The sequence below is a fragment of the Barbus barbus genome (genome assembly GCF_936440315.1).
Source record: "Barbus barbus genome assembly, chromosome: 8".
Classification (NCBI taxonomy): Eukaryota; Metazoa; Chordata; class Actinopteri; order Cypriniformes; family Cyprinidae; genus Barbus; species Barbus barbus.
The window spans coordinates 18,123,498-18,148,843 of record NC_136736.1 but is presented as its reverse complement, the minus strand read 5'-3'; the positions used below and the strand labels follow the sequence as shown (position 1 = coordinate 18,148,843).

At 37.8% G+C, this 25,346-nt stretch overlaps 2 protein-coding genes across 3 annotated transcripts in view; one reads left to right on the top strand and one right to left on the bottom strand.

Moving 5' to 3' along the window:
- Positions 1-335: 335 nt before the first annotated feature.
- LOC306873922 (PC4 and SFRS1-interacting protein-like) overlaps positions 336-25,346 on the top strand; it is a 112,722-nt gene continuing 87,711 nt past the window's right edge. The window contains exon 1 of the mRNA XM_079423487.1: positions 336-710. The gene's annotated coding sequence lies outside the window, so the exon portion shown is untranslated. The remainder of the gene's footprint in view (positions 711-25,346) is intronic.
- Positions 937-5,969, bottom strand: LOC306873928 (uncharacterized protein). Of its 2 annotated transcripts, none has more exons than XM_079423507.1 (5): positions 5,736-5,817; positions 5,044-5,234; positions 4,433-4,574; positions 4,145-4,269; positions 937-2,814 (listed from the first exon to the last, which is right to left on the bottom strand). In XM_079423507.1, exons 2-5 carry the CDS (start codon positions 5,206-5,208, stop codon positions 2,485-2,487), a joined length of 762 nt encoding a protein of 253 aa, XP_079279633.1. In that variant the 5' UTR covers positions 5,209-5,234; positions 5,736-5,817; the 3' UTR covers positions 937-2,484. The 2 variants fall into 2 exon arrangements, with proteins under 2 accessions (XP_079279633.1, XP_079279632.1); XM_079423506.1 differs by lacking the exon at positions 5,736-5,817 and adding an exon at positions 5,941-5,969 and having other exon boundaries at positions 1,190-2,814.

The following is a 25,346-nucleotide window of genomic DNA, read 5'->3' as shown; positions in this document are numbered from 1 at the left end:
ACATTAGGCTACATCTAATAGGGAAACATCCAACTGGTTTGTGTGATCATTGTCAGGATGAAGACTCAGTGGATCACATATCTCACTGCCAAAAATACATCACAGAAAGAGAAATATTAAAGAAAGAAATTAGGAAACAAAGTTCTATGGAAGTTAGCATTAAAGGCATACTTAGCCTATTGGTCATAATAATGAAAGTTTAATAAATTACCTAAGAAGAACGGGCTTAATTTGGCCATTTAATTTAGGTTATTATTATTATTATTATCATCTGGGAGGTAGTTCATTAGGCCCACACTCCAGTATTGTAGGTGGCGGTAATGCACCTTATCGTTGGATGCCGACCGCCTATAAAACAAAGAAGAAGAAGATGAAGATGAAGAAAAAGAAGAAGAACAGAACGGGCCATTACATTCAAGTGTTGCCAAGTCCGCGCATTAGACTACTTTAACACTGTTGCCTCGGGTTGTTATTTATGTCCGCGGGTCGAAGCGACCGCAATAACGTCATATTTAGCCCCTGGAATGCGAATTTACCAGGGGAACCCCGACAAAAAACGTGTATTTTACATCCCGGAACTCGATTTTTAACGGGGATCCCCTCGAAACGCGATTGGGCTAGATTTGGTAGCAATTGGGCGGGTTTTGTTGTGAAAGTCTGGCAACCCAGATTTCGAAGAGAAAAGAAGAGGAACAGACAGCATAATTGAGGTAAATCTTTCTTAAATAAACACGGCAATCACAAGTAATGGCATATATTTTATTTATATGAAGGTATGTGAAGACGTATTTCAAGATTCAGTACATATATGTGCATGCATGCAGTCACGTGCTGTATGAAGCACCGCTGAAGGAGAAAAGAAGTAATGTGGTAATATGTGTATTTGCTATTCAGCCACAATTATTATGTTGGTTAGAGAAAGCCAACATAGTGATATTCTACACTCTTAAAACAGATGTGTTAAAAACAACACAACCTGTGTTATATCTTAACACACCCGTGTGTCTAGTTAAGGACAACACATTTTGTGTTACTTTTAACTCAACCAGTGTGTTATTCTTCTTTACACATTCAGTGTGTTAAAATATTTAACACACTAATGTGTCATTGATAACACAATTTGTGTCATAGATGTGCTATTTTTTTATCAGTTACAATGAATGCAATACAAAAAACAACTTTTTTCTTTCAAATATATACATATTTATTAAAACTTCACTTCTGAATTTTCACAAAGGCAATATTCACATGTCATTTGAATTTCATAAAGATTTTTAAACAATTTTATATCTTGGATTTACAAAAAGGTTTTCTTTCTTAGAAATCATGTGAAGTGGTTTTACATCAGCAGCATTGCTTAAATTAATGACTTTATATTCATTTGTTCTTTGGACAGCATATGCATACAAGTGTGGGTGAAAATACAGTTGAGATAGAACTCTAAGAAAAACTACAACCCTTTCTTTTTCACATTGTGGAACTATGTGTAAAACTTCACCAAAGAGACGCTCTTCTTTTAAGTCACGGTTTAAAGCAATTACACAACCAGTTTGAAAAGTCTGACCGAACGCATTAACAGAGTGAGAAACGAGAACAGTGCTACATGTGTCAAGTTCATAGCCAAAGCTTGAGGATATCTGCTGTACAATTTGTGATTTCTAAAATGTGAGCCATCACAGTAATCACGCAATTTGTCGTCACTTTCGGTTGAATCCACAAAGAGCTTTTGCATTTGTTCATTGTCAAAAAGAAACTTCAGAGTATCAATAATAGATATGTACTGACATGTATCTGCTATTAACACTTGAGTTAATGTACCTTGCTTTCTTGCAGTATCACCTCTGTTTCCAAGGAAGATTTCTGTTGGCTTGATGAAAGAGTGGTTTGCTGCAAAATATTTGGTCATTTTGTAGGGGGTATCAACTTCCTCAAACATATGTCGTCCTCTTTCAAATTCATCCATCAAAGTCTGCAATTCATCACTGGGTATAGAGTAACGATTAAGCAGAGATGTGGTTTTCTCTTGCAAACAGTCCAGGGTTTCGCAGAGCAGTTCTTTTGTGCATGTGATGCTTCTTTGCACATCAGTCAGAGTACAATTTGAAGAGGAGTACATTTTTGCAACAAATGCTGCTGCACAGCTTTGGTAGTCAGAGGTGCTGCAAGTACTGGAGCCATCAAAATTAGTTTCTGGAATATCAACAGCAGCAGAGCAAGATGGAGCTGGAAAGTCCTCACTCGTGCTGGTGTCACGGTCTTGTTCTAAATGTAATGGGTTTGCAACCTGAGCATGCTCTCTATTGAGATGTTTAGTATAAGAATTGAAGTTATGGTATGTTCGTTGGCAATTGTTTTGACTACAAACAATTGTATAATCCTGTCCATCAGAAAGTGCATGGACATGCCTAAGATGAATTATGAGTTTCCGGACGTCTTTTGAAGTTGATTTTTTACACCTTGGACATATGTACATGGTGGTACAATTTAGGATAGTGCTTGAAGCTTCGAAATAAGCTCCACAACTTTGGATCTCTTCCCACCAGAGAAAGGAATGTCATATACATTTTCAAGGAAATTAAAGACCGATGTAAGTTGGACAGGATATTGTACATTGCAAACCCAATACGTTTTGAACAGCTTGTCAATGGCACACGTCAGACTGTTATCGTTGAGTGGAATGGTGACTTTGTCATTCTCGGCCACAATGATGTATTGCGCTGTAGAACTGGGGGCTCCTAAACAGACAATGTGGGGTTGATGGTTTTCCACCATTGTCTGGGAATGATCCAGGAGGCTGGAGATGCTGGTTCCAGCCTGTAAACATAAAAGTAAATTTTTTAAAAGCTATTATTAAAACAATTCAAGTGACTGAAGGTTTTCTTAAAGGGATAGTTCACCCAAAAATTTGAATTCTGTCAGTAATTACTCACCCTCATGTCGTTCCAAAACCGTAAGACCTTCTATTATCTTCGGAACACAAATTAAGATATTTTTGATGAAATCTGAGAACTGTCTGACTCTTCATAAACAGCAACAGACACAAAACTGAAATGTTCCCAAATGCAGAAACGTAGAAAGGACATCAGTAAAATTGTCTGTGACATCAGTGATTCATCTGTAATTTTACAAATTCAACAACTTTTTCCTCCTCATTCCATCTGCTGCCTGTATGCCGCCATTGTGAAGAGAGTATCATGACGCATGCACTTGCTTCCGCTTGATGTAAACAAGGCATGCATTTGCTGTCCTCTGCTCATAAACAAAACACGACGAGTGCTTTGTTTACATGGACAGGAAAGCCTGTGCATACGTCGTGATACTCTCTCCAAAACTGCAGCACACCACGGCAGATGATAAAGAGAAGAGTTGTTGAATAAAGTTGTTATTTTTGTTTTCTTTGAGCACAAATGTATCATAGCTTCATATCAGCACAACTGAACCCCTGATGTCACATGGACTCTTTTACCTATATCCTACATTTCTGTGCTTGGGAACATTTCAGGTGTGTTGCTGTTTATGGAGGGTCAGAAAGCTTTTGAATTTCATCAAAAATATCTTAATTTGTGTTTGCAAAGTTGAATGAAGGTGTTACGGGTTTGGAACGACATGAGGGTGAATAATTAATGACTAAGTAATAAAACTTTTTTGGATGAACTCTCTCTTTAATTCATTTGCATTCATTGAACTGAAGGCCAGGGATATTTTCTTATTTATGTTCAAAAGAAAATAGGAATGCACAATATTATCACTTCACTGTTTTGTATCACTGCATTTCATTTGAGAATGCACATACAGAATGATGTGTTTAGTGTGATAGCGTGCAGTGACAACAGCAGCAACAGCCTCCCTTTGGTACTAATGTTCATTCGGTAAGGCGTTTTTTTTTTTTTGTTTAGTGGCCGCTGTTGGTCTATTTATAACAAAATAAAAAGTAAAATGCACAAATAACCTTAAGATACTTAGCCAAAGTGAGCTAAAAAATACTGACAAAAACCTAATATTGTGCATCCCTAAAAGAAAACAATGAAAACAGTATAGTTTTATGTAAATTAGAGAGTCATGTAATTAAGTAACATCACAAAGTGCTTGCACAGAAAACTAACAAACTAAAACATAAACATATTAGGGCAATCAAGCTGCTTACCGGCTTAATGTCCAAGAGGTAAGAAAGGGCTGACTTTGTACTGCATTTGGCCCAACCTTTGCTCCTCCCGGACGCAGTGGGGGGCAGCAGTGTAGTAAGAATTTGAAGAGCTCTGTAACATGACTCTGTAGTATAATAAAAAAAAACCACAAAATATAATGGCATTTTTCAAATGGCTGAAATAATGGCAGACTTTGATCTCCAACTTTGCCTTCAGAGAACTAGTAAAACTAATGGTGTCCACTGAAAGAAAAACAACGGTTTGACAGAACAAGCAAAGTAGCCTACCTTCACTCTCATTATCAGTTGGCATGACCAGAGGATCTTTCACTGTGGACATCTTTTGCAACTTCCGAACAATATTTCCTTCCCATTTTCGAAGAAAGAGGTCAGCCTTCCCAGGAAACATTTTTCCAAACTCAGTGTCAAGCTACAACATAGGATACAATACACAATTACAACACTACCGTGTTTTCTCAGTATGTTCACAAATGATCAAATCTAAGTTTATGCAATCATAACAGTAAAAACAAAACTACTATACTTCAGTTTTATGATTTGAATTAAACTGATTGAAGTAAAATAAATGGTGGAGCTTGATTTCAGTGCACCTTACAATCTCTAGCTTGCAGCAGACTGATGGTTGGAGGGGAGTGGTTAAAGGATGTTTAAAGGACTTTATTTTATTTTATACTTTATTTTAATTAAATTGCATAGAATTTTTCATCACAAGATTAGTAATGTGCACTAACAAAGTATAAAAAAAAAAACATTTTGAATTCATTTGGACTTTAAATGTTAATATTTAGCAGCCTTGTCCCTGTACTGACAAGTCTATTTATACCTAGCTAGAAGAAAAAAACACAAAACACAAGATGCAAAACACAAGATGTTCTTACCAAGTATGGCATGTCTACAAATCGAGGATATTGTTCAAAAATCTCTTGCACTGTTGGGGACGTGTTTGCAATCCATAACCTGCGATTACTGTATGTTTTCTCCATGCCCAATTTGATGGTATTGAGGTTTTCTGTAGATGGTTTCTTCCTTTTGATCACAGTCATCCACTCCTGAGTGGAGTCCTCCTCCCCTTCAGCATATGTTATATCCAAAGTAAAAAAGGCAAAGAAAAACACCAATCTGTTATATACATATACTGATTACACATACATTCATAATGTAAAATGTAGTTAACAAACAGTGTTATAATGAATATTTATTACAAAAACAGCTAACAAAAGCTAGATAAACCTTCAAGATATAAACCTAAACACATCCTTTTTGAGATAAAGACATGCGAATGTCGAAGTCAATCAAATGTTAAACGTTACAGTAATAAATCATAGTATTATTTAAAGACATTTAACAAGACATCAATACATTATGTTGTTTAATGAAAGAAAGGCGACGGATAGCAGTGAAAGTGATAAGAGTTAGCTGCTAGCTGCTACCGCTTTGTCAAACTCATTAACGACAATCCTGCCATGGCCGCAGCGTTTTATCGGACGTCATATAATTGGCAACAAATCAAGCAAAGAAAAACAAACTCGTTAAAAATAAGTTCTCTCCAGAAAGCGAGGAACAAACGTACCAAAATGTAAAGAAATAATAATGTGTGAAGCATTAACTATCTGACGCCGTTTTCGCCCTGTTCAACACCGCCTCTCGTGACTACCGAAAATACCCGTATGCACGACTAGAGGCTGCTAACTAAATGCACATTTGACCGTCTAAAAAATTCACATTAAACATATATATGACAGTTTCTAATAATTAAAAATAATAAATCCAAATACCTGACATGTGCACTGCATCCAAGTCACCCATGGATGGAGATAGAGGCGCGAAATTGCTTAACGGCTTGCGGAGTGACGTAGCAGCAATGTGATTGGATGATAGTTAACACATGTTGTGTTGGACACACTGTGTTGTTTCTCTCTTTCTCTCTCTCTCTCTCTTTTACACATGATCAACTTAAAATTACACAAAATGTGTTAAAATAGCCATAACACAAAAAATGTGTTATTAATTAACACATCCTTTTTGAGAGTGTACATATGTTTATTATCATCATCATCATCAGTGGTGTAGTCGGGGTCATACGCACTATAAGCCTTATGCTTTAACCCCGGGCTGTTTGCATATAATGACTTGTAAGAATCAATATTTGCGTATACCCACTTGTTTTGTAGCCTCGCAAGTCCGTGAATGCGCGTTCACAACAGCAAATTAAAATTATTCACCAACTTTGGAACGTGAATTTTGACCCCCTTGTTCACACTGCAGTCACACACTGGTTGTCATAGAAATAACAGGCGTTGGTTCAGCATTTCAAAGTCAATGAAGCAATGAAAGTTTTGCAGATTTCGAGTGCACTTCTAAAATACATAAGTTGTAAACTGGTTTGTTTCCAGTTCACTTTCTATAGCAAGTTCTAATTATACATTTATGTGGTTTATTTATTTACTGATTATTTTTGATAAAATGTAACAACCCAGATAGCACACGTATGTCTGCAAGATGTCTGTTAAAGATCTCTTGATCTGGAAAGCATCTGCTGTCTACAAACGTCTGGCAGACGTCTTTCAGATGTCAGTTTTACATACATTATAAATCATAAACATCTTAAAGATTTGACATCTAAAAGGAAACGTCCTATAGACGTATTGCAGATGAGCAAACACCCTAAATAGATGTAAATGCAGACATCAAATAGACGTCTCGGAGATGTACGTGTGCTATCAGGGAAGAGAACGAAACGTCTAAAACAACGATAAAAAAAAAAAATATATATATATATGATATATTTTCATATATAATGAAAGTGAAGTATGGTGGCCAAGTATGGTGACCCATACTCGGAATTCATGCTCTGCATTTAACCCATCGAAAGTGCACACACACAGCAGTGAACACACACACACCGTGAACACACACCTGGAGCCATTTATGCTGCAGCGCCCGGGGAGCAGTTGGGGGTTCGATGCCTTGCTCAAGGGCACCTCAGTCATGGTATTGAGGGTGGAAAGAGCGCTGTACATTCATTCCCCGCAACTACAATCCCTGCCGGCCCGAGACATACATATATACATATCAGTGGCGGCTGCTGGTCTTTCACAGAGGGGAAGCTCATTTTCGGCCTACATCATACAAATTGTCCATTTATTTACGGAAGTTCTGCCATCGTGTGCAGTTTGTTCACCGCCTGGCCTACTGTATGAATGAATGAATGAACAAACGATGTAAAAAAACATTAAACTCGATGGAGGAAATGTGGGAATTAGGTTAAACCGAAACAAGGAATGTGGTGTATAATTGTGTGAAATGTATAATGAAAATTGGCCAGCAATTTCGCCAAGCAAATATCAAGAAATAGTTGCAGCAGTTTGTCTTTTGACTACACTTGCAAAGTCCACTATGGGACTGAGCTCGAATCAGTGTTGCCAACTTATTTCGATGGAAAGTAGCTAAAGCCAGTTTGAAAAGTCGCTAAATGTAGCCAGATGACGTCATGCGCTAATTAGCATATTCATTGTCATCGCGTCATATTGTCTTTTACATTTGTTTGTCTCTCTGTGCTCATACTGTATTTTAATGCAGCCAAATTCTCAATAAAACTGTTTTCCTTTATATATTTTACTGTTTATGTTGTCAGTCAACGGGATAAATATGAAATAGTGACTGAAACGCAGCCGTTTAAAAATACATAACCAGCTCTCCCTCCCAAGAAGTTAGTCTGCACAAAAATCCTAATTTATAATCGAGCCGTCGTCTGATGAAATCAAATATTACACACAAGATAAGATAATTCCTGTGCTGTGGTTTCGGCTATAAATTAGATGCATGTAAAATTAGAGAAGCAACATAATATCTATTTGAACTGAACGCGCTGCTCCTCTCAGCCGCTCACTGAACAGAGAAAGAGGTGCGCGCGCGCTGACCTCGCGTCGTTGCGGCAGTACCAGCGATCACAGACACGCTAAGGTTTCTCAAAGAAGTCGCTAGATTTGTCGCTAGTCGCTTTTGGGGAAAAAGGTCGCTAGGGTGGTCTGAAAAGTCGTTAAATTGGCAACACTGGCTCGAATAGCTTCAGCATCAGCGACTTCTTATAGGACACAATCACTGTCAATCAAAAGGAGATGCAGTCTTTCGACAGACCCTCCCATCATCACGCAGAAGCCCGGAGTCCAGCCCCGCCCACTCCTCCATTCACTCCCAGAGACGCTGAGAGTCCGGGGGCGGGACATAATCGCAGCATTTATCCAATGAGCGTCTAGTTTCGAAGCACTGAAAAAAACTGTTCAAAGCAGCCCCATAGAAGTCAATGGACGCTGGGCTTCAACAGAGAAATGCACTGTGACGCTACGGGAATATATGAGAAGGAAATCGACTCGAGTCACCCGCTATATTAGCTGATTCTGAACGAACTCGTCTCTGAGATGAACGTGTTCTAACGCATTTTTAGTCAATAAAATGTTAACACAATAGTACATATTTGACCATAATTTTTTTGACATTATAGGGGAAGCCGAGCTTCCCTTGCAGTCTTAAAGAAATCCCCACTGATATATATATATATATATATATATATATATATATATATATATATATATATATATATATATATATATATATATACACACACACACACATACAGGTGCATCTCAAATTAGAATGTCGTGGAAAAGTTCATTTATTTCAGTAATTCAACTCAAATTGTGAAACTCGTGTATTAAATAAATTCAATGCACACAGACTGAAGTAGTTTAAGTCTTTGGTTCTTTTAATTGTGATGATTTAGGCTCACATTTAACAAAAACCCACCAATTCATCTCAACAAATTAGAATACTTCATAAGACACACAAAAAAACATTATTAGTGAATTGTTGGCCTTCTGGAAAGTATGTTCATTTACTGTATATGTACTCAATACTTGGTAGGGGCTCCTTTTGCTTTAATTACAGCCTCAATTCGGCGTGGCATGGAGGTGATCAGTTTGTGGCACTGCTGAGGTGGTATGGAAGCCCAGGTTGCTTTGATAGCGGCCTTCAGGTCATCTGCATTGTTGGGTCTGGTGTCTCTCATCTTCCTCTTGACAATACCCCATAGATTCTCTATGGGGTTCAGGTCAGGGGAGTTTGCTGGCCAATCAAGCACAGTAACACCATGGTCATTGAACCAGCTTTTGGTACCAGGAAGCATGAAGTGCTCTAAAATTTCCTGGTAGATGGCTGCGTTGACTGTGGACTTCAGAAAACACAATGGACCAACACCAGCAGATGACATGGCAGCCCAAATCATCACTGACTGTGGAAACTTCACACTGGACTTCAAGCAAAATCGATTCTGTGCCTCTCCACTCTTCCTCCAGACTGTGGGACCTTGATTTCCAAATGAAATACTAAATTTACTTTCATCTGAAAAGAGGACTTTGGACCACTGAGCAACAGTCCAGTTCTTTTTCTCCACAGCACAGGTAAGACGCTTCTGACATTGTCTCTGGTTCAGAAGTGGCTTGGTAGCCTTTTTCCTGAAGACGTCTGAGCTTGGTGACTCTTGATGCACTGACTGCTTCAATCCACTCCTTGTGAAGCGCTCAAAAGTGGTGGGGTAGTGGATAAGACACATGCCTTTGGTGTGAGAGACCCGGGTTCGAATCCAATGTGAGACACCAATGTGTCCCTGAGCAAGACACTTAACCCCCTAGTTGCTCCAGAGGCGTGCGACCTCTGACATATATAGCAATTGTAAGTCGCTTTGGATAAAAGCGTCAGCTAAATGAATAAATGTAAATGTTTGAATCAGCTTTGCTTGACCGTATTCTCAAGCTTGCGGTCATCCCTGTTGCTTGTGCACCTTTTCCTACCCAAATTCTTCCTTCCAGTCGCATTAAATATGCTTTGATACAGTACTCTGTAAACAGCTACACCTTTCAGTAATGACCCTCTGTGACTTACCCTCTTTGTGGAAGGCGTCAATGTTCTGGACCTTCTATGGATTCTAAGATCTTCTATGGATCTTCTGGATCATTTCCAAGTCAGCAGACTTCCCTATTATTGTGGTTCCAAAGAACAAGAGATACCTGGAATTTATACTGTAGGGATGGCCATTAATTGTAACTCAAATGTAAATATTCTAATATTTTGAGATACTGATTTTTTTTTTACTTTTTCATGAGCTGTAAGCTCTAATCATCAAAATTAAAACAAAAAAACTTTTGAAATGTTTTACTTTACATGTAATGAATCTAAAAGATATGAAAGTTTCACTTTTTGACCTTTTCCACGACATTCTAATGTGAGATGCACATGTGTATGTGTATATATATATATATATATATATATATATATATAACGGCTGATTCAATAGAAATGAAACAGGTGAGACCGTCCCTGTGTCCCAATGGTCATACTGTCCATCCTAAATAGTATATGAGATTACAATAAGTGTGTCCCAAAGCATAGTATGTTGAAAAGAGTATGCCAAAAGTCCCCGGATGGTCTTACTATTTCAGGGCGATTTTTGAAGTGTGGATCCGTGCACACTCTAATCGCTAAAATTGCCCAAAATCCATTGCGCTTTGGCGTTAGAACAACTACAAACGTGGCGGATGCATGCGATCAACGGTTAGGTAGAGAGAGGTTTGCAAAAAGGGGTTTGAGTTACTAATAAAAAAAACATTTAACCTGGTAAAAAATATTCAATTATTGTTATCCGTGTTATATTTCATCTGCAACCGCAATTTTAACTTTTATAAACATCCATTTGGTTGTTAACTTTTAAATACATCATTATGCAGAAGATATGAGCAGTTCTCCCCATGAAAGACCCGCGACTGGCAGATCATCGAGCTGCTACTTTTCTCTCTAATACGGTAGGAAGTTAAATGAAATGAAATGTGGAGGATGTTAACTGTGTCAAGATGATTGACAGGCCAGTTTACAGTGACCGGGTGCGTGTAACAGGTGCGACAGAGCAATCCGGTAAAGACGCAGTTGTGTGACGTGATAGTATGTCCCAAAGCTTGCCTACTCTTCTACTACACACTCAAAAGTGTGTACTTTTTCTTCACCAAAAGAGTACATACTTTAAGGGCGTAGTATAAGTAGACACATTAGGACGCAGCACATCTGAATAGACCGTTGAATCACTGGCTCACTCGATTCTTTCAAAAACTGATTCATTCATGGAATGAAACAGTGTGTTGCTATGCACTGTGGTATAAAACTAATAGCACATTTGTGCTCGCGAACTCTGATATACAGAAAAGTAAATTGCTTGTGCAATGAATATAAAAACGTAAAAACTCATACATTGGTATTTTTTGTTTCATCGCTGGAATTATAAGGGCATTCTAACTGTATTCTAATGGGCAGTGAATGCTTTTTGGACTCGAGATGTTTTTTTTTTTTTCTCTCAAAGTTGGATGTCAGCTAGGGGTGGGCGATATGGGAAAAATATCATATCACGATTTTTTATAGAAATATCACGATTCACGATTTTTATCACGATTCTTTGTTAGTTTTACTATTTTGGTTTTACAAGTTGTCTGAGCATTACAGCCAAACTAGAAAGACAAAGATGCATGGCAGATATTTAGGCCAAAGTGGGCGAAGATAAAAAATCTTTGTCATTATTTTATTTTTCTTATTAAAAAATAAGAACAAAGATACACATTACAAATACACATAATATACAAATAAAACAAACAGTGCTTTATTTCCAGGTACAATAGGTGTATTTAGCAGAGCATTCAATGAAATTGAATGAACAAATATAAAAATAAAACACTAGATAGACTTGATTCCTAAAGCAACTGTATTAAAGTTTTTCAGTCAAGAATAGTGAATGATTTTTCTCTTTGCATTTTGTTGTTTTGTTAACGTTAAATGAATAGTTCCCCCACAAATTAATATTCTGTCATCTGTCTGTCAATTCTGTCATAATGTTGTATTTTTATATCATCATTTACTCAAAAGTTGTTTTAAACCGGAATGAGTTTCTTTCTTGTGCTGAACATTTATAAATGCTATTTTGAAGAAGGTGGAAAACCAAACAGTTGCTGGTCCTCAGTGACTTACTTACTTTACTTACTTACTTTTACTTTTGTCATTTAGCAGACGCTTTTGTCCAAAGCGACTTACAAATAAGAAAAAGTAACTAAAACTAAAAAGTTACAACTCTATAAATACTATCTACCCACATATTTAAGAAAATAAAGAAATTAAATAAAATTAACACATGCATATAACAACAACATTTCAATAATAAACATATCAATGAAAAAATTAAATAAAAAGCTACTACTATCCCTTGCCGGTGTCCCTGCCCGGTGGAGTCGCACGGTAGAGTCGATGGTCTTTACACTCTTTGGTCTTCACACTAAGAGGGCTTCACACGACGACTGCCGCGACCGCTGCCGCGGTATAATAACGAGCTGATTTTAGACTTCCATAGAATTTTTCTTTCCTACTATCAAAGTCAATGTGGACCAGCAACTGTTTGGTTTTCCACTGAGTAAATAATGACAGAAATTAAATTTTAGGGTGAACTATCCCTTTAATGACAGTCGACAGCACGTTTAGTGTCCTGTCCCTTTAAGAGCTGCACGCATCTAATATACAGGCACGCATCCGTTTCTCTCTTAACTATTTACTTTCATTTTAGAGATAACCAACTCAGTCTGTATGTAAACCTTGTGTGTTTTGACAGTATTAGCGCAAAATATAACTTAGTTGAGTAATCAGGCGCTGTTAGACAGGCGTTTTAGTGCGCGTGCTTCAGGTGTATGTGCTCAGAACAAGCGCACGTCAGACCAGCGCGCTAATTAAACATTTAACCAGCAAGGCTTGTATGCAAATAATGTACTTTTGCGATCGCGAATAAGTGCAGTGTCCTGTCTGAGTAACTCTACTGCTGTATGTCGTGTTGTACAGCATATAGAGACGGCGGCGCCAGAACTGTATTTGACAATGTGCGCGGTAGCGCGATACTACGATATTTCTTAAAAAGCAGATCGTGGAGACATTTTTATCGTCCACGATCAAAAATCGTCATATCGCACACCCCTAATGTCAGCTCTCCTATCTCTCAGTCCCTCACAGTCACACATACATTATGTCAGGAGAAATTCTTTAAATTCCAATCAAGGAAAAATAATACCTTCTGTTGTCTTCTTTTTAAAGAACTTCAAAAGTTGCGCTTGAACCATTTTACGTGAAAAATTACGAAATTGTGCGCAGCTTGTTACAGTACCAAGTTCTGATTGGCCAATCGCCGTTATTTAGTTCGTAAATGATCATAAGTAGAGAATTTTAACAATTCATGGGCATGATAAGTTTTACTTAATACACACGATTTATAATCCAAAGGGGATGGTGGTTTTACAGAGGGGATGCTTTTTGTAATTTTTTTCGACCAGGGGGATGCAATCCCACCACATCCCCCTCAATTTGAGCCCTGTATAATAAATATATACAGTGTTTCCTCTAGGATTTTTTCCAGCTGTGGCAGCAGGCTGTATTTCCACCGGGGGGGGGGGGTAACTATGTGTTAAACTATGTGCAAACCGAACCTTGAGGTCTGGTTCGTACGGACCACGGATCATCTGCGATCAGTTTCACAACTACTGTGTAATGTTGGAGGTTGAATCGAATCGTTACACATAACGTACACCACTACTACGATTACACTTAAGGTTGCTCTATATTATACTCACCTTTTAATAATTAGTGTGTGACTAACGTCTCCTCCATTATAAATTACCAGACTGTAAATGAATCGAGTGACGTCACTGAAAAGCTGCAGCCGTGTCGGGGATGATTTTTGGTGTGGCGGGCCGCCACGGCAGAATGAATGTAGCGGAAACACTGTGTATGTGTATGTATATGTGTGTATGTGTATGTATGTATGTGTATATATATATATATATATATATATATTTACAAATAATAAACTGCTAAGTTCAACCTTAGGCATTACTGTTTTGTTGGACCATATAAAGCATACCGGGGACCTCATTGCTTTCACAAATCGAACCACAAACGAAACAAGGTGGTCTGAGTACAGTTCTCTTTTGGGTCCTTTTAGGGGGGTCTGAGATCACTTGTTTGTTCACACATACGAGCTGAACCGCTCAGAGCATTTAGAGGGTTCAAACAAACTAGGTGTGAAAAGACCCTTAAAGGGTTATTCCACCCCAAAATTAAAATTTTGTGATTAATCACTTGCCCCCATGTCGTTCCAAACCCTTAAAAGCTTTGTTCGTCTTTGGAACACCATTTAAGATATTTTGGATGAAAACCGGGAGGCTTATGACTGTCGCTTTGACTGCCAAGTAAATAACACTGCCAAGGCCCAGAAAAGTATGAAAGACATCATCAAAATAGTCCATCTGCCATCAGTGGTTCAACTGTAACATTATAAAGCTATGAGAATACTAACAAAACAAAAATAACGACTTTATTCAACAATTCGTCTGCACCGCATCACCATAGCCCCAATTTGGAGAGTATCTGTTGGACGTTGGATTTCTTACCATCTAGTTCACAGATGTCCGCAGCGATCTTTTGCCACGGCTCGTCGGGAAGGGCTGTAACCATAAGAGGCTCTCTCTTTTGTGTCGGCTTATAGACTTGACAGAACTGACATGTCTCTACTGTTTTTAAGTCCCTGCCTATTCCAGGCCACCACACTGACATATTAGCCCTCTCCCTGCACTTCATGAGGCCCTGATGACCTGTGTGAAGCTGACGTAACACCTCCAGTCTCTGTGAACCAGGAATCACAATTCTATCCTCATACAGCAAAAGTCCATCAATTTCAGAGAGGTGAGCTGTAGCTGCATGAAACCCATGCAGTGTGTTTGTCAATTGAGACATTTGACTGGGCTACAGCCCTGCATTTCAGCCCGGGCCCGATGGGGCCCCAACTTTTTTCGCCTCTAGGCTTGAATTATTTACTTATTAACTAGTGTTTTCTGAATCCGTTTTGCAAGGATGAATAGGGCCCTATGAAATCCGTTTTATTTTTTTCTAAATTCTGTTTTTTCCGTGTTAATTTTTCTGGATTCGTTTTTTTTCCTTCATTTTTCTGGACTCCTTTTTAATGGTCAAATTAAATTGTATTAATCAAAAAGCATGTCTAATTAATTAAAATCATAAAACTTATAAAATTTAACATTAATTTATTAAAAGTTTAACAAAAATTACATGTTTAGGGCCGTATGAAATGTTTTATTTTTTTCTCACCTTATGTTTTATTGTTACCAAATTCTGTGTTTTAGCATGTCTAATTATTTGAATGAATACAATTTTTATTTATTCTTACAGTAGCCTTATGAAATGCCCCCCCCCCCCCCCCAAATACACAATTTAAATTGTGTAATTTAAATTTTACTGGTTATCAGATGAAGGCATAAAACATTGATTTAATTTATATTTTAATTAATCAAAGTTAAACATTAAATTTTTTGGATTGACAAACATTACAAAAATTGAAATTTTGTGATTTATTTTTAAAAAAAGTAAAGTTTTATTATTTTTCAACAATAGTAGTAAGTAGTAGTAGTAGTAGTATTAGGTACATTCTACTAAATAATAGTAATATAGCCTATTTCTGTCTATAATATGTCTATAATAAGTTAAACCGAACTTTTATTTTGACGGGTTGCCGTGAGTACCTTTTAAAGTTCTGTGTGTATATGATATGACGCTAGTTTTACTCAAAGGAAATGGTAAACTGCTCGTAAAGTGCCTCTCAGATCAGTTCTGGAGATTTTGTTCATGTATTTATGTCCTCACTGAGACGGCAGACGCTGAAATCACCGTGAGTGCCACATTAGTAAACAAAACCGTGCGTCTGCTCCATTCATACAGAGACGCGCAGAACATGCAGGATTCATATTTAAATCGACTTTTGCGGCTTAATGTTTACAGATACTAGTCTATATCGTGATTTGATTTAAGTGTAATGACCTACTTTTGATTAATTCCGTGACATTCCGCGTTAAACTGTAAATTCAGTTTTTTTGACTGGATTCCGCAATCCCGACCGCGTTTTCTGCATCGCAGAAATCATAGGGCCCTAGATGAAGTTGCTGATCCTGACTCGCTGTCTCCTCATTAGATGTACCTTTAGAGAGAAATGCATTTTTATGGATTATGATAATGAAAGAATTTTTGTTTTCAATTTGTTTTAAGTAGTAATTTAAAGCTTTCTATAGATATATTTATCGTGTCTGTGAGGCATGTATTCGCTGAGTTTCAGTTTTTTTTTTGTGAAGCGCTCCTGTTCAAGATGAGATGGCGCATCATGTTTGTTTTCTTTATTTTATAAAAGCACAACGTTTTGTTGATATTGTGAGTGCACACAAATAAAAGTAGACCCGAATGATGTATTACTCTTACCTTTGTGAGCAAAAATGATGACGTATCCACTGAAAAAAATTCAAGTGATCGCGCTGGCATCTCCATGTCCTGCAAAGCGCGCTTTAGCTTCCACTCTCCGCACAAACTATTGGATACAGTGCACATTTATCTAGGTTTAACCCTTAAACATTGTTGTATTCTTGAACTGTTTTATATCTATAGATTTTTTTAGGCAATTCGTGATGATTTGAGAAGGCCAAATTGATCAAACATAGACTATGATCAGCTTACTGTATGCTGCTGGCCGCTTCTTAAAAAAAAAAAAAAAAACTTATAACAAACAAAAAATGCTCCAAATGTTTTTCTAAATTAACTTAATTAAAAAACAAAATTAAATTAACACTTTGCCATTACATACAAAACTAGTTCATACATTTTATGTAATGGCATATTTTAATAGCTGAAACAGTACTATAAGCTGTTTTGGGAGAAGGGGGAAAAAAGACGGGCTCGGGTTGGACCTGTGCCGGTAATTCTAATAAGCTGTCGGACACGGGTTGGGCTAGGGCCTAAATTTGAGGCCCGTGCAGGGCTCTAGACTGGGCCATCCTTGGCGGATGTACTTGCAAACCGACTGGAGATCTGAATCTTGTTGTGTGGCTTTCCTTATGGCATTTAACCTGTCTCCACTCACAGTACTGCTTACATTTACATTTACATTTATTCATTTAGCTGACGCTTTTATCCAAAGCGACTTACAATTGCTATATATATCAGAGGTCGCACGCCTCTGGAGCAACTAGGGGTTAAGTGTCTTGCTCAGGGACACATTGGTGTCTCACAGTGGATTCGAACCCGGGTCTCTCACACCAAAGGCATGTGTCTTATCCACTGCGCCATCACCACCCTGCTTGTACAAACACTGTCACATCACACTCGGTGTCAGACTCACCATGATGATCAGTGGTAGGGGTGTGCGATATGACGATTTTTGATAAAATGGACGATAAAAATGTCTCCCCGATCTGCTTTTTAAGAAATATCGTAGTATCGTGCTACAGCGCACACATTGTCAAATACAGTTTTGGTGCCTCCGTCTCTATATAATGTACAACACGACATACAGCAGTAGAGTTACTCTGACAGGACACTGCACTTATTCGCGATCGCAAAAGTACATTATTTGCACACAAGCCTTGCTGGTTAAATGTTTAATTCACGCGCTGGTCTGACGTGCGCTTTTTCTGAGCACATACACCTGAAGCACGCGCACTAAAAAGCCTGTCTAACAGCGCCTGATTAGTCAACTAACTTATTTTTTGCGCTAATACTGTCAAAACACACAAGGTTTACATACAGACTGAGTTGGTTATCTCTAAAATGAAAGTAAGTAGTTAAGAGAGAAACGGATGCGTGCCTGTATATTAGATGTGTGCAGCTCTTAAAGGGACAGCACACTAAACATGCTGTCGACTGTCATTAAAGGGATAGTTCACCCTAAAATTTAATTTCTGTCATTATTTACTTTCCCAAACCTCTATTAATTTCTTGTGCTGAACCCAAAATAAGATATTTTGAAGAATGAGGGTAACCAAACAGTTGCAGTAGGGAATGTAGGAAATAGTAGGAAAGAAAAATTCTATGGAAGTCACTGTGGACCAGCAACTGTTTGGTTTTCCACCTTCTTCAAAATAGCATTTATGTTCAGCAGAAGAAAGAAGCTCATTCAGGTTTAAAACAACTTTTGAGTAAATGATAGTATAAAAATAAAACATTATGACAGAATTGACAGACAGATGACAGAATATTTATTTTTGGGGGAACTATTCATTAACGTTAACAAAACGCAAAGAGAAAAATCACTCCCTATTCTTGACTGAAAAACTTTAATACAGTTGCTTTAGGAATTAATAATAATTCATTACATTTATATAGCGCTTTTTTGCTTTTCTAAGCACTCAAAGCGCTCTACTAGGGCTGCAACTAACGATTATTTTGATAATCGATTAGTTGGCCGATTATTCTTTCGATTAATCGATTAATCGGTTTAAAAAAATATTGACCAAAAAAAACACTATTCCACATTCTGCCCAATGTCCTTCAAACAAACGTGACAACTGAATGCTATGAAAACATACAGTGCTTAATTTATTAGACCACTTATCATAATAAAGAGAAAACATATTTTAGAAATTTGTCAAAAATTTGTTTAAATTTAAAAATGTTATTGTCATTTATTAGACATAATAATAAAAAATGGCCTCATAACAGCTTGCATTCTTGCTGGTATTGTTTATGTACTTTTTGACTGCAATTGGGTATCGCGAAAAAAAAATACTCAAATAAAAAATACAAGAAAAAATAAGTGCTCTGGTTTTCTTTCATAGATAACAGCAATAATGATATTATAGCATTAAAAATAGCCTACTACTGTTACTAAAGAGCTTACACATATTGGAGTACTAACCAGTACAGAAAGCCGAAAAATGATTTTGGTTATCACCAATACTGTTACTTTAGAGCAGCAGTGGCACAAACCTTACATAAACACATTGTTAAAAAACTTACATAAATTTGTTAAGCATTGTAAAAATTGAATATAGTTTAAACCTCTATTAAAAATTAAAATAATAAAGATAATAATAAAGACGAATAAAAACACAAACTCAGTGTTAACCAACAGGTAAGAGTAATGTTCTGCAGGAACTACTTTGATCACAGTCACCTCGTCATTTCTTTATCCTGTAAAAGGCCGTTATGGAGCGTCTCATGTTTATATTCAGACAGACAATTACACGCTGTTATCCCTTTAAAGTTCCTACTCTCATAAAATATTTTAATTTATTTTAAACCTTAAATTAACTTTCAACAACAGATAATTCAGCACAATGGATATGTTTGCGCTGAAAAGCCTATTAATTGTCTCCCTCTCTACCGCGCCGGCGCTCATTCGGTATTTTAAACTTAACACAGACTGTCAGGACGGACCTTTATGCAAAAATGGAAACGCTCGCGTGAATTTGTGGCATTTATAGATAAGGATATGACCGTAAACTGAACGTTTTCGTTTAACGTCTCATCCGAAAGACAGTGCTTTTTGACAGTATAGTGTCCCCCTCGCTACACTGGGGCGTTAGGACCCACACAGACCGCAGGGTGAGCACCCCCTGCTGGCCTCACTAACACCTCTTCTATGTCTATGTAGTGTTTTATTTTTATATTTGTTCATTCAATTTCATTGAATGCTCCTGCTAAATACACCTATTGTACCTGAAAATAGAGCACTGTTTGTTTTATTTGTATATTATGTGTATTTGTAATGTGTATCTTTTGTTCTTATTTTTTAATAAGAAAGATAAAATAATGACAAAGATTTTTTATCTTCGCCCACTTTGGCCTAAATATCTGCCATGCATCTTTGTCTTTCTAGTTTGGCTGTAATGCTCAGACAACTTGTAAAACCAAAATAGTAAAACTAACATGACAAAGAACCGTGATAAAATCGTGAATCGGGATATTTCTAAAAAAAAATCGTGATATGTTATTTTTCCCATATCACCCACCCCTAGTCAGTGGATTTCTGGAAAGAGTGTCTGCCACCACAAGCTGTTTACCTGGTACATGCACTGCTTTGACATTTAAATCTCATCAAGCACATCAGTAGCCGTTGGCATCTTAAGGGAGCTTTTTTTTATATTTCAAATGTTTATTTCCTTTAATTTTGATGATTATAACTGACAACTAATGAAAGTCCCAAATTCAGTATCTCAGAAAATTAGAATATTGTGAATGTTCAATATTGAAGACACCTGGTGCCACACTCTAATCAGCTAATTAACTCAAAACACCTGCAAAAGCCTTTAAATGGTCTCTCAGTGTAGTTCTGTAGGCTACACAATCATGGGGAAGACTGCTGACTTGACAGTTGTCCAAAAGACGACCATTGACACCTTGCACAAGGAGGACAAGACACAAAAGGTCATTGCTAAAGAGGCTGGCTGTTCACAGAGCTCTGTGTCCAAGCACATTAATAGAGGGGCGAAGGGAAGGACAAGATGTGGTAGAAAAAAGTGTACAAGCAATAAGGATAACCGCACCCTGGAGAGGATTGTGAAAAAAAAAAAACATTCAAAAATGTGGGGGAGATTCACAAAGAGTGGACTGCAGCTGGAGTCAGTGCTTCAAGAACCACCACGCACAGACGTATGCAAGACATGGGTTTCAGCTGTCTCATTCCTTGTGTCAAGCCACTCTTGAACAAGAGACAGCGTCAGAAGCGTCTTGACTGGACTGCTGCTGAGTGGTCCAAAGTTATGTTCTCTGATGAAAGTAAATGTTGCATTTCCTTTGGAAATCAAGGTCCCAGAGTCTGGAGGAAGAGAGGAGAGGCACATAATCCACGTTGCTTGAGGTCCAGTGTAAAGTTTCCACAGTCATTGATGGTTTGGGGTGCCATGTCATCTGCTGGTGTTGGTCCATTGTGTTTTCTGAGGTCCAAGGTCAACGCAGCCGTCTACCAGGAAGTTTTAGAGCACTTCATGCTTCCTGCTGCTGACCAACTTTATGGAGATGCAGATTTCATTTTCCAACAAGACTTGGCACCTGCACACACTGCCAAAGCTACCTGTACCTGGTTTAAGGACCATGGTCTCCCTGTTCTTGATTGGCCAGCAAACTCGCCTGACCTTAACCCCATAGAAAACCTATGGGGTATTGTGAAGAGGAAGATGCAATACGCCAGACCCAACAATTCAGAAGAGCTGAAGGCCACTATCAGAGCAACATGGGCTCTCATAACACCTGAGCAGTGCCACAGACTGATCGACTCCATGCCATGCCGCATTGCTGCAGTAATCCAGGCCAAAGGAGCCCCAACTAAATATTGAGTGCTGTACATGTTCATACTTTTCAGTTGGCCAACATTTCTAAAAATATTTTTTTTTTGCATTGGTCTTAATTGATATTCTAATTTTCTGAGATACTGAATTTGGGACTTTCATTAGTTGTCAGTTATAATCATCAAAATTAAAGGAAATAAACATTTGAAATATATCAGTCTGTGTGTAATGAATGAATCTAATATACAAGTTTCACTTTTTGAATGGTATTACTGAAATAAATCAACTTTTTCATGATATTCTAATTTTATGACCAGCACCTGTAACTAGTAACTTTGGACCAGTCTACCCTTAGAACAATAATGTTCTGTAACAATCTCAGAACTCCCTCTCTCAATTAATCTTTACTAGCTTGTTGAAACTCAGAATTATTTACAGCACTTTCAAAATCATTGAATTCTGATTCTGTCAAGATCCATGACATTAGCTGGGTGACTTCAGCTAGAGACATATCGGAGTCTTTCTTTACAACTCTCTCCTAAACTCTGACAAATGTCCATGTACCAATGGCAAACTCTCAGTAAGTCTTTCTATGGCCTCAGGACCAAGAGCTGTATGGACTGCTTGTAACTGGAGTATGGGGGTTGCAGATGGAACAGTTTCAACCCCTTCTACCCCACTCTGAGCCCCTTGTCTCGCTCCACATACTTCAATTGCATTTACATCTTTCTCCATCCTTCCAATATTGTAATTGTCCTCTTGTCCACACAAAGACTGGAAGTCAAAATAACTTACATCTGACTGTTGGTTGTTTAAGTCTCTTTTGGTTGAGGCCTTATGGCCCACCTTTTTAGTGAGACAAGACACTTGACTGTGCAGCTGTTTGTTTTGTTCTTTTAACTTAGCGATACACTGAGCTTGTTCTTGTGCTATCACTAAACTAAACTCTCTGTGGCAGCAGATAATGCCTTTTATATTTTTCTTCCAAATACATGCACCTAACACCTTCTTGCATTCTTCAATTGTCCATACATTTTCTGGTTGAATACCAAATATCTTTTGTTAAATCTGATCTCCTAACAATGATTTAAACTCACTGTCTGTCCATGAAGGGTTAGCTAGTCCACCTTTCTCAGTTGTTGGAATCAGCCTAGAATTTTTTCTAAACATGTTGTAATTAGGGGTGTGCTCAAAATATCGATTCTTAGATACATACCGATATAATAAAAAAAGATACAGTATCGATATTCTAGCCCTTAGTATCGATACTCTGCCCAGCCATTAGGGGGCGCAGCGGCGCCCGCGAGTTTCAAAAAACTCATGGAAAATGTTAAAGCAAGATGTAGCATTTAAGTGATTTCATAGTGAAATATGTTATGGCAGTACATGGTGTCACAAAAAAGAATTATAAGAAGATTTAATAAGACGTTAAGAATAATAAGAAGAAGATTTTGTGCTTGTGTGAGCTCAGACTGTAATGTAATGTAATGTAATGTTTATGTTTATTTCATTCATGGATATTTTTTTTTCCCACAAAACTTACTTCATCATCCTCATTCATATAATTTATAAAACCATGATGAAAAGGAGGCAGGATGAAGAATATCTTATATTTCCTGCCCCCTCAAAAAAAAAAAAAAAAAAAAAAAACGTACCTTGGAACCTGTACCCTTGGAAAGTTAAATGTTGACTTGTGGTAATTTCCAGATTAATACAATTTGTGTACAATTAATCAGAGCACTTAAAGTTGCAAATATTTAAGCAAAATGCACTTTGTTATAATGCACTTTTGTCTTCAATAAATTGAAGAAAAATGCAGAGTTCTGTTTGTTGAGTAAATGTGTTCAGCATTAACTAATTGGCTCTGGCCCATGTATTTTTATTGAATCGTATCGAATCGTGTCACATTGTATCAAATCGTATCGAGACAGCTCTGTATCGAGGTACGTATCGAATCGTGACCTGTGTATCGAGGTATGTATCGTATCGCCAGGTTCTCCAAGGTATACAGCCCTAGTTGTAATGTCTTTCTGACACAACAGGACACGTTTAACACCTCCCTGGCAAAGCAGAGGATACATCAATAACCTCTCTGACAAAGCAGAGGATAAGCTAGTTAATACACATCATAATGTGTTCGACCTTCCTTGGCAAAGCAGAGGATAACCAGTATGTTAACACTCACTGTAACTGCTGTTAACCTTCCCTGACTGAACAGAGGAGGAACATTCGTCCCTGGCAAAGCAGAGGATAGCACAAATTACTAGCACTTTACGCTAATCTTCCCTGCCGAAACGGAGGGTAACTATTTCTTCTCTGCCAAAACGGAGGGTAACAACTATTAACACGTCATGCTAATCTTCCCTGCCTGACCAGAGGATAACCTTCATCTCTAAAAAATACATTTTTAGAGGATAACTTAGTTAACCAAACCCTACAGATGTCGGTTATCTCTTCTCTGACAGCGCAGAAAATAACACATTTGTACTGGTCTTAAACGTTCTTTTGGATAGTGACACTCGCCAACCCTTGGTTGTACAGAAAGATTCAGTCTGGAACGAAGTCAGATCTTTGAGCTTTAAGTTTCAATCTGGATTCAGGTGAGGAGCTCTATCCGGGTCACGGCACCAAAACTGTTGGAAACTCAGAAGCGAAGACCAGGAGACTCTTGGGTATCTTCAGCAGAGTTCTTTATTGAGAACGTGCTGTGTGGTGCTGCAATCATCAAAACCCTAACTTAGGCAGTATTACATTGTAGTTTATATACATTTAGGGGGCAGTGCTTAGGAATGGAGACAAAGCACCTGGGTGACAACCTTAAACAAAGCATTCAAATTAAGTATTCAGGTATAGCAACCTTCCCCATTTAACCACTCCTAATCCAATCAGCATAATTACCCAAAGACTGGGGCAGGGGCACCAAGAGCCATTACAAACAAAAGGTGAGGGTCTCCATTATCTGGCTCATTTGACTTACAATAAGAGAACGGGAACTGGCAGGAAACTCTTGCTACAAACTTTATTTAACAGAATCGTTCATCTGATGTCATCATCTTTACCATAAATGCTAAATACAATGTATTTCACTTTAGTTTTTCAGGTGATTGTATGTAAGGACATAGGATCAGTAGATCAAAAACAGATTCTTAAATTTGTAATCCCACAAGTGTCACCCTTCAACAGTTCAGTCATTGGATGAAGAACTGACGAGAGACCCGGGAGGAATTTGCCCAGGTAATTTATCATCCCTAAGACCTGTCACAGTTCAGTCAGATTCATAGGGCAGGAGAGCTCAGTTATAGCTCTCACTTTGTTAGTGTCTGGCCGGATCCCATCCTTTCCAATAACTTCTCTTTGTTCAACTTAAGACCGGATTCTCTGATGGACTTTAAGACTGCCTTGAGGGTGCGATCGTGCTCCTCCTTGTCTCTACCGAACACCAGTATATCGTTAATCACCGCTACCCTGCCGGCATGGTCTTTGAGAAGAGTGCTCATTTCTCTCTGGTAATTCCAAAGGGGAGTCTCCAGAAACAGAAGCGGCCAATCTCCATATTCAGATTGTTGAATATTACCTATTTTCAGTGGTTGAAAACCAAATGTTGGTCACTTTGTATACAGCCAATACTTACTGTATTTTAAAGAGGAATGTGTAAAGTATAGGGTAAACTTCCCTATTAAGCCCACCAAAATCTACATTGAAACATTTTTTGTGCACAATATATTGGTTTTAGTACAAAAAGTTATTAAAATAAAATATTAATCTCTCGCACAAAAATATTAAATTTTATTTAAAATGACAAAAGCACTTCAATTACAGGGGACCTATTATGCCCCTTTTTACAAGATGTAAGTCTCTGATGTCCCCAGAGTGTATATGTGAAGTTTTAGCTCAATATACCCCACAGATAAATTTCTATAGCATGTTAAAATTGCCACTTTTAGGGTATGAGCCAAAACGCGCTGAATTTGAGTATGTTGATTTAAATGCGAGTG

What these genes read in the sequence shown, in the direction of transcription:
- LOC306873928 (XM_079423506.1), bottom strand. An exon ending in TTGTAGACATGCCATACTTG is followed by an intron (nt 4,575 to 5,043) that starts GTAAGAACATCT and finishes CCTATGTTGTAG; the next exon opens with CTTGACACTGAGTTTGGAAA. An exon ending in AACTGATAATGAGAGTGAAG is followed by an intron (nt 4,270 to 4,432) that starts GTAGGCTACTTT and finishes ATTATACTACAG; the next exon opens with AGTCATGTTACAGAGCTCTT.